Source organism: Phalangium opilio, unplaced genomic scaffold, assembly GCF_054372755.1.
Source record: "Phalangium opilio isolate 3A_F unplaced genomic scaffold, DU_Popi_V2 ptg000003l_1, whole genome shotgun sequence".
In the NCBI taxonomy this organism is placed as follows: domain Eukaryota; kingdom Metazoa; phylum Arthropoda; class Arachnida; order Opiliones; family Phalangiidae; genus Phalangium; species Phalangium opilio.
In genome coordinates, this window is record NW_028324145.1 from 7,249,534 (window position 1) to 7,262,395 (window position 12,862).

Consider the following 12,862-nt stretch of genomic DNA (forward strand, 5'->3'; position numbering starts at 1 on the left):
ATTAATTGAAGGACTTACTAAGATTAGTTTCGTAATCGCGGTTTCAATAGCCTAAAAGTTAAAGTTACCCTTCCATTCTTTCACTTAATCGTCTATGATATACTTTTTTTTCGGATAAAAAAGATAAAAATTACCGTGACTCTTCCAGAATTGAAGGTTGATATAAAACTTAAGATTAATTTAAGCACACTCACGATTATTACCCATGATTTCATAAAACAATACTCATTCCATTCAGATTACTCAACTAACACGAGTTAAGCCTAACCAACCTTTAAATATAATAGGCTTAGGTATAAACGCGCCTAATTTACATCACCTTCCAATCATAAAACAACACTCATTCCATTCAGATTACTCAACTGACAGGAGTTAAGCCTAACCAACCTTTAAATATATTAGGATCAATCATAAAACAACACTCATTCCATTCAGATTACTCAACTGACAGGAGTTAAGCCTAAATATATTAGGATAAGGTCTAAACGCGCCTAATTTGCATCACCCTCCAAATAAACCATAATTAGGCTTAATAAAACTCAAAAAATCATCGCTTACCTTTAATAGACGAGTTCAATTAGCATCCACGGCTCCATTTTCATCCCCAAATCTCGCAAACTCATCCTGACGTAATAATTCGCGTAATTTCTATTCCGTTTTTCCCGCCTTTTTTAACTTTTCGCGGGAAATCTTTAAGTGGCTGGTGAACACGTAACGCCATCTATCACCGGACCGGACAGTTTTCATGGGAGAGCTCAAATATACAAGTGTAGAACACGTACACGTAACGCCATCTACCATCGGAGCTTTCGCGGGTAAATTCAAATATACGACACGTGGTACCGAACACGTAACGCCATCTACCGTCGGCCAGTTTTCGCGGGTAAATTCAAATACACGACACACGTGGGTGATTTGGTAAGCCTAAAATATTATAAAAGAAAGACTCACAGTTTATTTCTTTTTCTTATTCCGTGAAAATTCTATTGATTATAATTTTTATTGTCTCTTATAAATAAATTTACCTTTTATACACTGTAATTATAGCAAAATTATTGCAACACGTTTCCCAATATTGATGGATCAAAGTCATTAGATGATCCTTTTGTAACTTGAAGTACCAGTCTCTCGTGATTATGGTTAACTGACCACATTTCCGGTAAATATTTTGGTTTCATACAGTCCAGAAAATGTTTCCTCCATCGTCTTTCAAAGGCCATAAGACCTTTTGAACACTGCTGGACTTCAACTACTTTTTTGCCATGAGGAATATATCCATCTAATTCGTATCTATAAGATAATAGTTAAAAATAATCAATAATTAGCTTAAACAGAACCCAATTAAAGCTTTAATAAACTTACACTGGTTCCGTTTTTGAAGCCTTTTCAATAATTTCGAGAGTTAAGGGTTCCTCTTCTCCAACATTGTAATATTCACGAACAATGGCTTCCAGTTCCTTTGCTCGATCATTAGGAAGCTGATCCCTGGCTTTTAATAATGCCCTAAATAAATATTTAACTGCAATTAATTCCTAATTAATTTTAAAGAACTTTAAATTAATTAATTAATTCCTAATTAATTTTAAAGAACTTTAAATTAAATAATTAATTCCTAATTAATTAATTAATTAATTAAATAATTAATTAATTAATTAATTCCTAATTAATTAATTCCTAATTAATTAATTAATTAAATAATTAATTAATTAATTAATTAATTAATTCCTAATTAATTAATTAAATAATTAATTAACTAATTTTAAAGAACTTTAAATTAATTAAATAATTAATTAACTAATTTTAAAGAACTTTAAATTAATTAATTAATTCCAAATTAATTAATTAATTAATTAAATAATTAATTAATTCCTAATTAAATAATTTTAAAGAACTTTAAATTAATTAATTAATTCCTAATTAATTAACTAATTAATTAATTTTAAAGAACTTTAAATTAATTAATTAATTCCTAATTAATTAACTAATTAATTAATTTTAAAGAACTTTAAATTAATTAATTAATTCCTAATTAATTAACTAATTAATTAATTAATTAATTCCTAATTAATTAATTAACTAATTCCTAATTAATTAATTAACTAATTCCTAATTAATTAATTAACTAATTCCTAATTAATTAATTAATTAACTAATTAATTGATTTTAAAAAACTTTAAATTAATTAATTAAATAATTAATTAATTAATTTAAAGTTCTTTAAAATCAATTTATTTGTTAATTACCTTCCGGCTGATTTGACTTTCTTTAATCTTGGATCTTCCCGGCATTTGACATCATCTCTGGCCCCAATTGGAGCATTACATTCCTGAGCTAACTCATGACGTAAAATTGCGTCATATCCATTGCTCCTGATGTGACAATCAACGCAAAGTAATAAGATATCGTGAGAGAGGTGATCCTTCATCAATGGAGGAAAATATCTAAGCAATTACATAATTAATAAATGAATTATTTATTAATGAAGATAAATTACGATGATCAATAGAAACATTCTAACTTTCTATATTCATGAGGGACAACAGTTTTCCTTAAAGTTCTTTCAGTTTCTCCACAAACAACGCATTTATTCTCCTTTTCTCGAGTGTAATATTTATTATCAAGAATAGGGCGTCCAGATGGTTCAAATTTGAGTCTAACTATAAGTGGATCTTCCGATAACATTGCTATGCAGATAAAGAAAACTTTTTTAAACCCATTCAGGCATTATTCCTGTTTCCTTACTTCCTAAATCTCTATCCAAATACCACTGGGCTTTTTTATTATCACAGGTACATAAAGGTTCTCCGTCAGGAGCTTGTAATTGACAGTTGTGATAAAGTGGTTTACTCCTTGTTGAATAAGCTTTGGTACTCTGACCAAATTTAACAAAGGGTGAACTATTGGAGGGACTTTTGCTTTTGATTTTTTGCGAGTAATTGCAATCTAATTGGTTCCCACATAGTTGGAAGGCAGCCGTGTGTAACTCATCATCAGTTGGAAGTCTCCAACTCCACCAATGTAACTTGTAATAAGTCATTAAGTGTTTAAATATGAGGGCAGCAGCCACTACATCCTCTGAAGCGTATTTGATCTATTGAAGTTTAATTAATTTCTCCCTTAATTAAAGCTCTTAAAAGTTATCAGGCGGCATTAATTATACCTGCCTTTCCGATAACTCATCATCTTCCCAATTTGAACATCTTACTGTAAATGATTTGTCTATTTCGGAACCTAACATGACTCTAGCTAGTCCTTGTAAGCCTTTAGAGGTTCTAAATTAAACGTAAAATGGCACCATTCAAGTTTGAATCAAGCTGGGTTGTTAGGGGACATTTTATACAGGGTTCATACAACTTTTGGAAAACAAATTTCCCTGAGATTTATGGGAGGTTTTTCCCCATATACTTCCCTGAATTTTCCAGGTTTTTTTCCCCGTATATGGAGTATCCTATGGAGCTAATGTTAACGAAGGAGGGGGGGGGGCAAATATGACTATTACATAAATCAAAGGACATCCCCGTATCTCAAATATAACCAGAGTTATGAGCCTCCAAAGTATGGTGTAATGTTAATCCTATGGAGGGGATGTTTATGAACATTTTGCTTAATTACTCGGCCCCTGTTTGACGCAAATTTCCCTGAATTTTACTAAAAATTCGAAATTTCCCTGAGGTTTTTGTCAATTATTTATTTCCCTGATTATTCCAGGTTTTCCAGGTTTGTATGAACCCTGTTATAATAAACTTACAATTGTGCATAACGAGGAATTTTATCAACAATATGCCTTAAATCTAGGCACCCCCTAACTTGTAAACCATAATCTAAGAATAGTTTCTTAGCATCATCATGAATTGCAACACCCACTTTTAAAATTCTTTGGGAGAAGGTTATGAATCAAAATATGTCCGTTTTTCTTATATTTTTATTATTTTATCTAATTACAAACCTTCTATTCCCTAAGAAACTTTTAAGTTCATTAGGAAAATCTTTCCCAAATTTATTTAGCCTTATAAGTAGGCAAATATCATGTGCAGTTGCCAGTTGTAAAATGGCAATTGGTCTACGACTCCCGCTTGATCTTTCGGTAACCCATTCACAATCCAAACCAACCACCTTACGTTTTTGACAGCTGCTCAAAAACTCACCTGATATATCGGTCCATTCATTTATATTGGAAATAAGCGCTATTTTCGGTAGTTTTAATTCTAATTTACTTAATTCCAACAACTTTCTCTGACGCAAAACTGTCATTAAGAAAAAATAACAAACTTGATACCTAAGCCTTGGCCCACCCGGATTATATTTAAATTTACCAAAGCATGTTGTTGCTAAAACACTAGCCGCTCCTGCTGCGCTGTAAATTAGTAGTCCTTTATTACTTAAGACAATAGATTTCAACATAATTTATTGCATATTCATTAAATATTTAATTAAATACAAAATCACGGGGATTTTCAAGTCACCGGTTTATTACCCGAAATAGGGGATATGACGTCACAAACTCAAAATTTTAAATCACGTGACTCCCACCGTCCTGCCACCTGTATTTCAAAATAAATTGATACCTAAGCCTTGGTCCAAACAGATTATATTTTAATTTACCAAAGCATGTTGTTGCTAAAACACTAGCCGCTCCTGCAGCGTTGTAAATTAGTAGTCCTTTATTACTTAAAACAATAGATTTCAACATAATTTCTTTAATATTCATTAAATATTTAATCAAATACAAAATCAGGGGGATTACCGAAATAGGGGATATGACGTCACAAACTCAAAATTTAAATCACGTGACTCCCACCGTCCTGCCACCTGTATTTCAAAACTAAGGCGCCAATCCCATTCCCAAATTGTTAGATCTGGACGCGGTTTCGACTACAAGTCCGTGGTCGTGGTCAATTGACCACATATCTGGCAAATATTTTGGCTTCATATTATCTAAAAAATGTTTCCTCCAGCGTTTTTGGAAGGCCACAAGACCACCTTCTTTAAATTGTTGACTTTCTACAACTTTTTGACCATGAGGAATGAATCCATCCATTTCATATCTATAATTAGAATTAATTTATATCAAATTAACTATAATTAAAAATTTGTAAGCTTACAATGGTTCCATATTTGAAGCTTTTTCAATAATTTCAAGAGTTAAGGGTTCCTCATCTACAATTTTATAATATTCTCTAATAATGTCTTCCAACACTTTAACTCTCGAGCTAGGAAGCTGATCTTTAGCTTTTAATAATGCCCTGATTAAATTAATTATGACTTTAAGGTCTAATTAATTGTACTAATTCTGTTAAAGTGAAGTTAGATAATCCTTAATTAATTTAATTAATTACCATCCAGCTGATTTGACTTTTTTTAATCTTGGATCCTCTCGACTGACAATGTCAACTATAGCCCCCAAGGGAGCTTCACACTCCTCAGCTAACTGCTGACGTAATATCACATCGTAACTGTTACTTTTCCCGTGACAATCGGCGCAAAGTAACAAGATATCGTGAGAGTTATGTTTCTTAAGCAATGCTGGAAAATATCTGTTAATTAAATTGAAAAACAAATTATTATTATTATTATTATTATTATTATCAGAAGTGAGATGAGACTAGAAGTACTGAGCTAACCAAATTCTTCACTTGGCGGAAGTGAATATTCTTGATAACACACCAACGGTTGGCCCTCTGGTAGCGGTTTCGGAATTTCGCCTCCAAAACGTGAGACGCTCGCGGTGGTAGACGGCCGAACTAGATTCAAGCACCCGCGTCCGTGTGCCGCGGCTTTAGGTTGAGGAGAAGGGGGTAGGAAATGTTTTTGGAACTCGACCAATTTTTTTTCTCTCTAGCGTAGGCGCGATTGAAGCGGCGTAAAATCCTCAAATTTGTTCACTAATGCCAGGATCTATTACCAATGCTAGAGTCCTTCACTTCTAGTCTCATCTCACTTCTGTTATTATTTAAAAGAGAAATAAACAAAATTACTTCCACATACTTTCTATATTCATGAGGAACTATAGTTTTTCGTATAGTTCTATCAGTTTCTCCACAAACTACGCAATTATTACTTTTTGCTGTAGTGTAATACTTATTATAGGTTAAATATTTTCCAGATGGCTCAAATTTAAGTCTAACTATAAGTGGATCTTCCGATATCATGGCTAAAAATTATTTAATAAATGAAATGTTTTCACGAGTTTTAAAATTAAATTTTATTGTGTATTTTATATAAAAATAATTTTCCTCACTTCCTAAATCTCTGTTCAAGTACCACTGAACTTTCTTTCTATCAGCGATACATAACACCATTCCATTAGGGGCTTGCAGTTGACAGTTTTGATAAAGGGGCTTACTCCTTGTTGAATACAATTTTATATTTTGGCCAATTTTTGAAGAGAAGGAATTTTTGGAATGGGAATGGGAATGGCTCTTCTTATTTTTAATTTTTTGCGAGTAATTGCAATCTAATTGGTTCCCACATAGTTGGAAGGCAGCCGTGTGTAACTCGTCATCAGTTGGAAGTCTCCAACTCCACCAACGTAACTCATTATGTGTCATTAAATGTTTAAAGATGAGGGCAGCAGCCACTACATCTTCTGAAGCATATTTTATCTATTGAAGTTTAATTAATTTCTCCCTTAATTAAAGCTCTTAATTAAAAGTTATCAGGCAGCATTAATTATACCTGCCTTTCAGATAACTCATCATCTTCCCAATTTGAACATCTTATTTTAAAGGATTTGTCCATTTCTGACCCTAAAGTGACCCTAGCTAGACCTTGTAAGCCTTTAGAGGTTCTAAATTGAATATAAAATGTAACTAATCAAGCCTGAATCAAGCTGGATTGTTAGGGACATTTTATAATAAACTTAAACTTACAACTGTGCATAATGAGGAATTTTATCAACAATATGCCTTAAATCTAGGCACCCTCTGACTATTAGACCATAGTCTAAGAATAGTTTCTTAGCATCATCATGAATTGCAACACCCACTTTTAAAATTCTTTAGGAGAAGGTTTTTATTATCAAAATATGCCCAGTTTTATTGGATTTTATCTAAGTACAAACCTTCTATTCTCCAAGAAACTTTTAAGTTCATTAGGAAAATCTTTCCCAAATTTATTTAGCCTTATAATTAGGCAAATATCACGTGCAGTTGCCAGTTGTAAAATGGCAACTGGTCTACGACTCCCATTTGATGGTTCAGTAACCCATTCACAATCAAAACCAACCACCTTTCGTTTTTGACAGCTACTTAAAAATTCACCTGATATATTGGTCCATTCTTCAATATTGGAAATTACTGCTATTTTCGGTAGTTTTAATTCCAATTTACTTAATTCCAACAATTTTCTCTGACGCAAAACTGTCATAAAAGAATTAAATAATAATTAATAATGAAGGATTGCATCTAGTTTCATCATCAGTCTTATTATTTACCAAAACATGTAATAGCTAAGGCGCTAGCCGCTCCAACTGCTGAGTATAGTAGCACACCCTTTTTATTTAGAATTACAGTTTCCAACATGATCACTTTTATTGTAATTAAAAAAAAAAACTCAGCTCAAAAGAGTCAAGACACCGACATCCACGTGTGTACTGCTGGTTGCCGAATGACAGCTGGCGCACCAGGAAGCCAAACCGCCCCCAAATCCAACAGCACGAGCTATGTGACGTCATACACGCAACTCCGTAAGCCTTGCGTAAACATTGAGTTGAGAAAATTACCACTAGAGTGGAGTTCCATCTATATCAAGCGCTTGTGACGCCATCCCGGTGCAACCAAGGGAACTAAAAGAAAAGGCGGGAAATTTGACTGATTTCAAGAATACATGTATTTATACATTTCTTGGAAGCTGTCCGTCCGTCTTAATGTTTTCCAAAGTGTCCCACCGTCCCACGTACCCCAATAGGCAGGTTAACGCAAAGGCCACTCTAGTGGTAATTTTCTCAACTCAATGGCACGAGCTACTTGACGTCACACACGCAACACCTCCGTAAGCCTTGTGTAAACAGTATACGTCACGTTTGCAACTTTTCGAATCAAGTGCCATCTGGATTTTGACAGAACAAGCACGTGGTTTTAAAATGGACGAAGATGCTTCATCGTCCGCTGAAAGTTGGTGTCAACTGACAATAATATTTACCTTTAATTAACCTAAAAATTAACTTTAAATTCATTTCTAGGACATCTTCGAGTAAAGTTTTCTGAAACAGAAGACACTTTTCGTCATGACTGTGAAATTGGAGTTCAGAAAATCAAGGAAGGCTTTTATTCCATTCACCTTGGATTTTTACAGGTATGTTTCTTAGAAATAAAACCCAACTTTAAATAAATTATTCATTTATTTATTTTAATCCAACTTTAGATAGGACATCGATATGAAATAAAATTTCAATTCAACTGCAACACTTTATTCTGTCCTTTGATGGTTCGTGATTCTGACAATGCCAGTTTATACACCAGAGTTATTGACTTAAGTCCAGTTGCCAGTGAACCTTCCTTGCCAGGTATTTTTACTAATAAATTGACATTTGACCCAAGATTAATTATAAGATGAAGTAATTAATTTTTTAAACTAATCCTTCCTAGATCGTGGGTATTTATTAACCCTTGAACTATTTGCTAATAAAGAGAAACTAATCCGTGAGAAGTTGGAGTTGGTTTCATGCAATAATCCGACTTTACACATCTCTTTTTTGCTCAATGCTAGAGTTTTAGGTAAAATAACGTCTTATGTTTAAAAAAACGTCAAAATGTTAAAAAAATATCCTTTAATGTATAGGTAAGGGCAAAGGAACCCCTCTTTTGAAAAATGGCATTAGATGTATCGGTGTTGAAATGGAGGAAGATTCGGAATTAAGTGATTGGCAAGGATTTGAGTAAAATGTTTCAAGTGTCACTCATTCCTAATGTGTTGTTTTTTTTTTAAATACTTGTGCCAGTTTTGTTTGCAAAAACAATAAATAAAAACAACTCCAAAATGATAAATATTTATATATATATTAAACTTTAATAAAAGAAACATAAACATTCTTGTTGCTGTTGTACATTCTTAATAAAAAAAATAATGCAAAAACATTTATAATAAGTGTGATTTGATTTCTTGTTTGTAATAAATAAATATGTAATTAGTTTAATTAAGAATAAATAAATAAATCATTTCCATAACTTTCATCTGATTTTTTGGTTTTTCGGTTTTAAAATAATAGAGAAAAGACTTCAAATTAAAATTAAAAGGAAAATTAAAAAATTTATCTTTTACAATAAATGACTAGAAGTTTTAGGGAAATTGGTAAGAATTGAATAATAAAGGATAATAATGAGCATTAAAATTTTTAATGTAAGGTTAATACTACTTAATACTACTCTAGGAGGAAAAGGGAAAACTAAATTATAATGATTGATATTAATATTAATATTATCTTCTTTATTTTTAAATTATTTAAAGATTTAACAACTTGAAAGAGTCCATTAATTCTTTGGTTTTATAATATTATTAGTTAATTACTAAAGCAGATTCTTTTTTGATAGCTGCCTTATAAGCTCCTTTAGCATATCAGAGATTTAAAATACCTATTTCTTATTCTTTATAAAGATTATTAATTATCATTTATAAATAAATAAATAAATAAATAAATATAGAAATATAACATGATATATTAGATCATTATAGTTTCAAAGGCAAAAAGTGCAATTTGTAAATATGAGTGAAAAATTAAAAATTGATGATCACGCCTATTTTTATTATATATATATATATAGTTCTTTTTTTTTTTAACTTGTAACATATTGCTATTGATAACAGCCAGCGCTTTTATAAGGCCTCAAATTATTTTTTAAGTAGTATTGAAAATTAATTAATTAACCCTAATTAGGTGTTAATCAGCTTTAAGCAAGTCCTTAATTTTATCCTGAACATGTATGACGGATTGGTAATCACGAACATTGCATGATAAAACAATCAAACCATTCTCGTTTTCGCATTTTATTCTTTGGATGGTCTCAATTTTCAAAGCCTTTTTCACTTCTTCCTCAGAAGCGCAAATACCCTGACCCTTAAGGAATAATTTTATGGTCAGTTTACGTTATAAAGCTTGGCCTTGAAAGAGAGGAATATAAAGAACTGACCTTATTGTTAATAAGAACAAGGAAAGGGATATTATTGAGTCTAACATCGTTAGCTAAGTTTTGTAGCTCAGTTGCAGCTTCATCAAAACGTTCTTTGTTCTTTGAGTCAATAATAAACAGGACAAGTCTAGTGTCAATGTAGAAGTTTGGCCAATATTCCCTTAATTTCTTTTGACCTCCGACTAAAGATTATGGAATTCTATAGCCTTATAAAATCTTTCTACTAATTCTAAAGGAAAATAACATACTTTCCCAGTAGTTTATGGACAAAGTAGAAATAACATGAAAACCATCAGTTGGTTCAATTTTTTCCCGTGGGGTGTTATTTGAATGTGACAGATTGGACATAAATTCACTTTTCCCAGAGTTATCAAGGCCCAAAACAATTACTTTCTTATTTTTTGGGATTTCCTCAGATTCCTCATTACTAGGAATCTACGTTTTCAAAACATAGTTTTAATGTGTAAATTTGGAAGAACTGTCAAATTTGACAATTGTCCAAGGCTTAGGAGGACACGACACTTGAACTTACCGGATGATAATCCTGGGGTTTGTTTTTCCTCTTTCGATTTCTTATTATAAAAAAGGTGTATGTTAAACCGAAAAACCCACTACTTCCTACAACAACTATCGGTAACCAAAATCTCCAATTTTTAAACATAACCTAAATACAGATTCAAACGTCGAGCGTCTTCTTACAATCTGAACATAACCTCATTGAGTTGCGTTAACCTGTCCTGCAATAGAAGTTGAAAATTAACAAAATATATTTTAAGGCCAAAAAAGTCGGTTTATAGAACCCGTGGCGCCATCTATCGTAAGGTTATCGAAGTTAAAAATTAACAAAATATTTTTAATACCAAAAGTTTACGATAGATGGCGCCACGGGTTCTATAAACCGGCGTTTTTGGCCTTAAAAAATATTTTATTAATTTTTAGCTTCGATAAGTTTACGATAGATGGCGCCACGGGTTCTATAAACCGGCGTTTTTGGAAAAAATATTTTATTAATTTTTAACTTCGATAAGTTTACGATAGATGGCGCCACGGGTTCTATAAACCGGCGTTTTTGGCCTTAAAAAATATTTTATTAATTTTTAGCTTCGATAAGTTTACGATAGATGGCGCCACGGGTTCTGTAAACCGACGTTTTTGGAAAAAATATTTTGTTAAGGTCGAGCTAAAGCCAACTTGGGAAGGGGGGAGGGGTTTTTCATATGCCTTTAGTTTTTGCTCATTTCCAAGCAAGTGTTTCAAATAAAAAATTTCAAGACTTTACAAACCGAAAGACAACATTTCAAAGATTACAACAAAATTGTGAAAAACTTTTGCAAAATGTCAATTATGTAACTAATTAAGCGAATAAATTAATTTAATTAGTGACTTAATTAGTTAAATAATTGACATTTTCCAAAACTGTCTCGATTAACCACTAGCGTAGGTGTAAATGCGCGTGTATGCAAAATTTTATGCAATTTAAACGACGGAAAGACAAGATATATTGGAATTAGTAACTTTAAATTTAATGTCATTTAACTTAATGTAATTTCAAAAATAAAAGTTTTTCACAATTTTGTTGTAATCTTTGAAATGTTGTCTTTCGGTTTGTAAAGTCTTGAAATTTTTTAATTGAAACACTTGCTTGGAAATGAGCAGAAACTAAAGGCATATGAACAACCCCTCCCCCCTTCCCAAGTTGGCTTTAGCTCGACCTTAATTATCCCGGCGCCACAAGCGCGTAATATGCTAGCGGATGAAAGGCCACTCTATGCATTTACCTTAGCTCGACAACTGAGGTAGACAGGCACGTGACTGCAATCAACAAATGACAGTATCTCCCGAAACACAGCAGTTCACCGTCAAAGCTCATTGGTTCTTCTGCCCATATGTGAGCCACGTGACTCCAAGTGGCGTATTTTGAATGCCTCCAAAACACGTGCTAAAACTGAAAATAATAACAAAACGAAATAAATGTCTACTATTTTTACGTCAAATGGTAGTAAATAAATAAATAAATTTGCTGATACTTCGATATCTTAAAATTTTCAAAGTTATAACAGTTACCTCAAAAATAGATTATGTATCATTTTTATTTCAAGTGATGGACGTAAATCCTCTTCTTGATTAAATAAAGGACAAATGGGAGAAAACATTTAGAAGAACAAAGGATAGAAATCTCTTTACTCCCATCACAAAAAAAAATTCAAAATCCTTTATAATAGATTCGCCTGTATAACCTCCCTCTCCCTTGGGTTGACAAAGACGCACGCAATTCTTAGCCCAATTATTTAGTTAGCTGAATCCTAAATGATGATTTTCGTCACGCCTTCTCGACGATGTTAATAGTCCGGACCCTATATAAGAAGGAACACCAGCAACCTTCGTTCTGGTCGCATCTCCACTCTCCATCAATAATGAAGCCCGTTTTATGTTTAGTGCTGTTAGTGGGAGCCGTCGTCGCTCAGGACATGAGTCAAATAACCAAAATGTTCAGTCCAGATGGTCTCAAGAGCATGTTTGACAAGGGAGGCGGAGACTTTCTACAAACTCTTGGCTCTATGATGAAGCAATATAATATACCAGGTTCCGATCAAATTCAACAATTCGGTAAAAGCAAGGATTTCACCAAGATGTCGGAGTCAATCACCGGAATGATGTCATCAGTAGACCCTAATCAATTTATGAAGATGTTTCAAAGCAAGGACATGCAGAAATATAGCGACCTATTGAACCCTGAC

General features: G+C 32.5%; 4 protein-coding genes across 7 annotated transcripts; 1 reads left to right on the forward strand and 3 right to left on the reverse strand.

Moving 5' to 3' along the window:
• Positions 1 to 953: 953 nt before the first annotated feature.
• Positions 954 to 4,484, reverse strand: LOC149717445 (exonuclease 3'-5' domain-containing protein 2-like). 2 transcript variants are annotated; one of them, XM_089838855.1, is made up of 9 exons: positions 4,314 to 4,484; positions 3,947 to 4,244; positions 3,749 to 3,874; positions 3,161 to 3,272; positions 2,743 to 3,091; positions 2,519 to 2,684; positions 2,244 to 2,441; positions 1,363 to 1,503; positions 954 to 1,290 (listed from the first exon to the last, which is right to left on the reverse strand). In XM_089838855.1, exons 1-9 carry the CDS (start codon positions 4,399 to 4,401, stop codon positions 1,053 to 1,055), a joined length of 1,716 nt encoding a protein of 571 aa, XP_089694981.1. In that variant the 5' UTR covers positions 4,402 to 4,484; the 3' UTR covers positions 954 to 1,052. The 2 variants fall into 2 exon arrangements, with proteins under 2 accessions (XP_089694981.1, XP_089694982.1); XM_089838856.1 differs by lacking the exon at positions 3,749 to 3,874 and having other exon boundaries at positions 4,146 to 4,244; positions 4,314 to 4,463.
• LOC149717446 (exonuclease 3'-5' domain-containing protein 2-like) lies at positions 4,476 to 7,835 on the reverse strand. 3 transcript variants are annotated; one of them, XR_016366818.1, is made up of 11 exons: positions 7,433 to 7,835; positions 7,061 to 7,358; positions 6,870 to 6,995; positions 6,676 to 6,787; positions 6,239 to 6,602; positions 5,986 to 6,151; positions 5,337 to 5,534; positions 5,103 to 5,243; positions 4,745 to 5,045; positions 4,603 to 4,667; positions 4,476 to 4,541 (listed from the first exon to the last, which is right to left on the reverse strand). XR_016366818.1 is itself a non-coding variant. In XM_089838857.1 (9 exons), the coding sequence occupies exons 1-9, from the start codon at positions 7,518 to 7,520 to the stop codon at positions 4,823 to 4,825; spliced, it is 1,716 nt and encodes a 571-aa protein (XP_089694983.1). In that variant the 5' UTR covers positions 7,521 to 7,835; the 3' UTR covers positions 4,682 to 4,822. The 3 variants fall into 3 exon arrangements, 1 of the variants encoding a protein (XP_089694983.1); XR_016366817.1 differs by having other exon boundaries at positions 4,481 to 4,667; XM_089838857.1 differs by lacking the exons at positions 4,476 to 4,541; positions 4,603 to 4,667 and having other exon boundaries at positions 4,682 to 5,045.
• A 142-nt stretch (positions 7,836 to 7,977) lies between these two features.
• On the forward strand, positions 7,978 to 9,168 carry LOC149717447 (adipose-secreted signaling protein). Its single transcript, XM_089838872.1, has 5 exons — positions 7,978 to 8,111; positions 8,180 to 8,292; positions 8,362 to 8,503; positions 8,586 to 8,714; positions 8,779 to 9,168. The coding sequence occupies exons 1-5, from the start codon at positions 8,081 to 8,083 to the stop codon at positions 8,877 to 8,879; spliced, it is 516 nt and encodes a 171-aa protein (XP_089694998.1). The 5' UTR covers positions 7,978 to 8,080; the 3' UTR covers positions 8,880 to 9,168.
• LOC149717448 (ADP-ribosylation factor-like protein 3) lies at positions 8,983 to 10,874 on the reverse strand. The gene is made up of 4 exons (XM_089838867.1): positions 10,657 to 10,874; positions 10,373 to 10,559; positions 10,125 to 10,306; positions 8,983 to 10,051 (listed from the first exon to the last, which is right to left on the reverse strand). Exons 1-4 carry the CDS (start codon positions 10,783 to 10,785, stop codon positions 9,875 to 9,877), a joined length of 675 nt encoding a protein of 224 aa, XP_089694993.1. The 5' UTR covers positions 10,786 to 10,874; the 3' UTR covers positions 8,983 to 9,874.
• Positions 10,875 to 12,862: the final 1,988 nt, after the last annotated feature.

Excerpts from the sequence above, each read along its gene's own strand:
- LOC149717446 (XM_089838857.1), bottom strand. The coding sequence starts at position 7,520 with ATGTTGGAAACTGTAATTCTAAATAAAAAGGGTGTGCTACTATACTCA. Across the intron at positions 6,788-6,869 it reads ATTCCTCATTATGCACAGTT|AACCTCTAAAGGCTTACAAG; the intron begins GTAAGTTTAAGT and ends TATTCAATTTAG. Across the intron at positions 6,603-6,675 it reads ATGAGTTATCTGAAAGGCAG|ATAAAATATGCTTCAGAAGA; the intron begins GTATAATTAATG and ends AAACTTCAATAG.
- LOC149717445 (XM_089838855.1), bottom strand. The coding sequence starts at position 4,401 with ATGTTGAAATCTATTGTCTTAAGTAATAAAGGACTACTAATTTACAGC. Across the intron at positions 4,245-4,313 it reads TTTAGCAACAACATGCTTTG|TTTTGCGTCAGAGAAAGTTG; the intron begins GTAAATTTAAAT and ends TCTTAATGACAG. Across the intron at positions 2,685-2,742 it reads TTTGGATAGAGATTTAGGAA|CAATGTTATCGGAAGATCCA; the intron begins GTAAGGAAACAG and ends TTATCTGCATAG.
- LOC149717447 (XM_089838872.1), top strand. The coding sequence starts at position 8,081 with ATGGACGAAGATGCTTCATCGTCCGCTGAAA. Across the intron at positions 8,112-8,179 it reads TGCTTCATCGTCCGCTGAAA|GACATCTTCGAGTAAAGTTT; the intron begins GTTGGTGTCAAC and ends ATTCATTTCTAG. Across the intron at positions 8,715-8,778 it reads GCTCAATGCTAGAGTTTTAG|GTAAGGGCAAAGGAACCCCT; the intron begins GTAAAATAACGT and ends TTTAATGTATAG.
- LOC149717448 (XM_089838867.1), bottom strand. The coding sequence starts at position 10,785 with ATGTTTAAAAATTGGAGATTTTGGTTACCGATAGTTGTTGTAGGAAGT. Across the intron at positions 10,560-10,656 it reads AACCCCAGGATTATCATCCG|ATTCCTAGTAATGAGGAATC; the intron begins GTAAGTTCAAGT and ends TTGAAAACGTAG. Across the intron at positions 10,052-10,124 it reads TTGTTCTTATTAACAATAAG|GGTCAGGGTATTTGCGCTTC; the intron begins GTCAGTTCTTTA and ends TTATTCCTTAAG.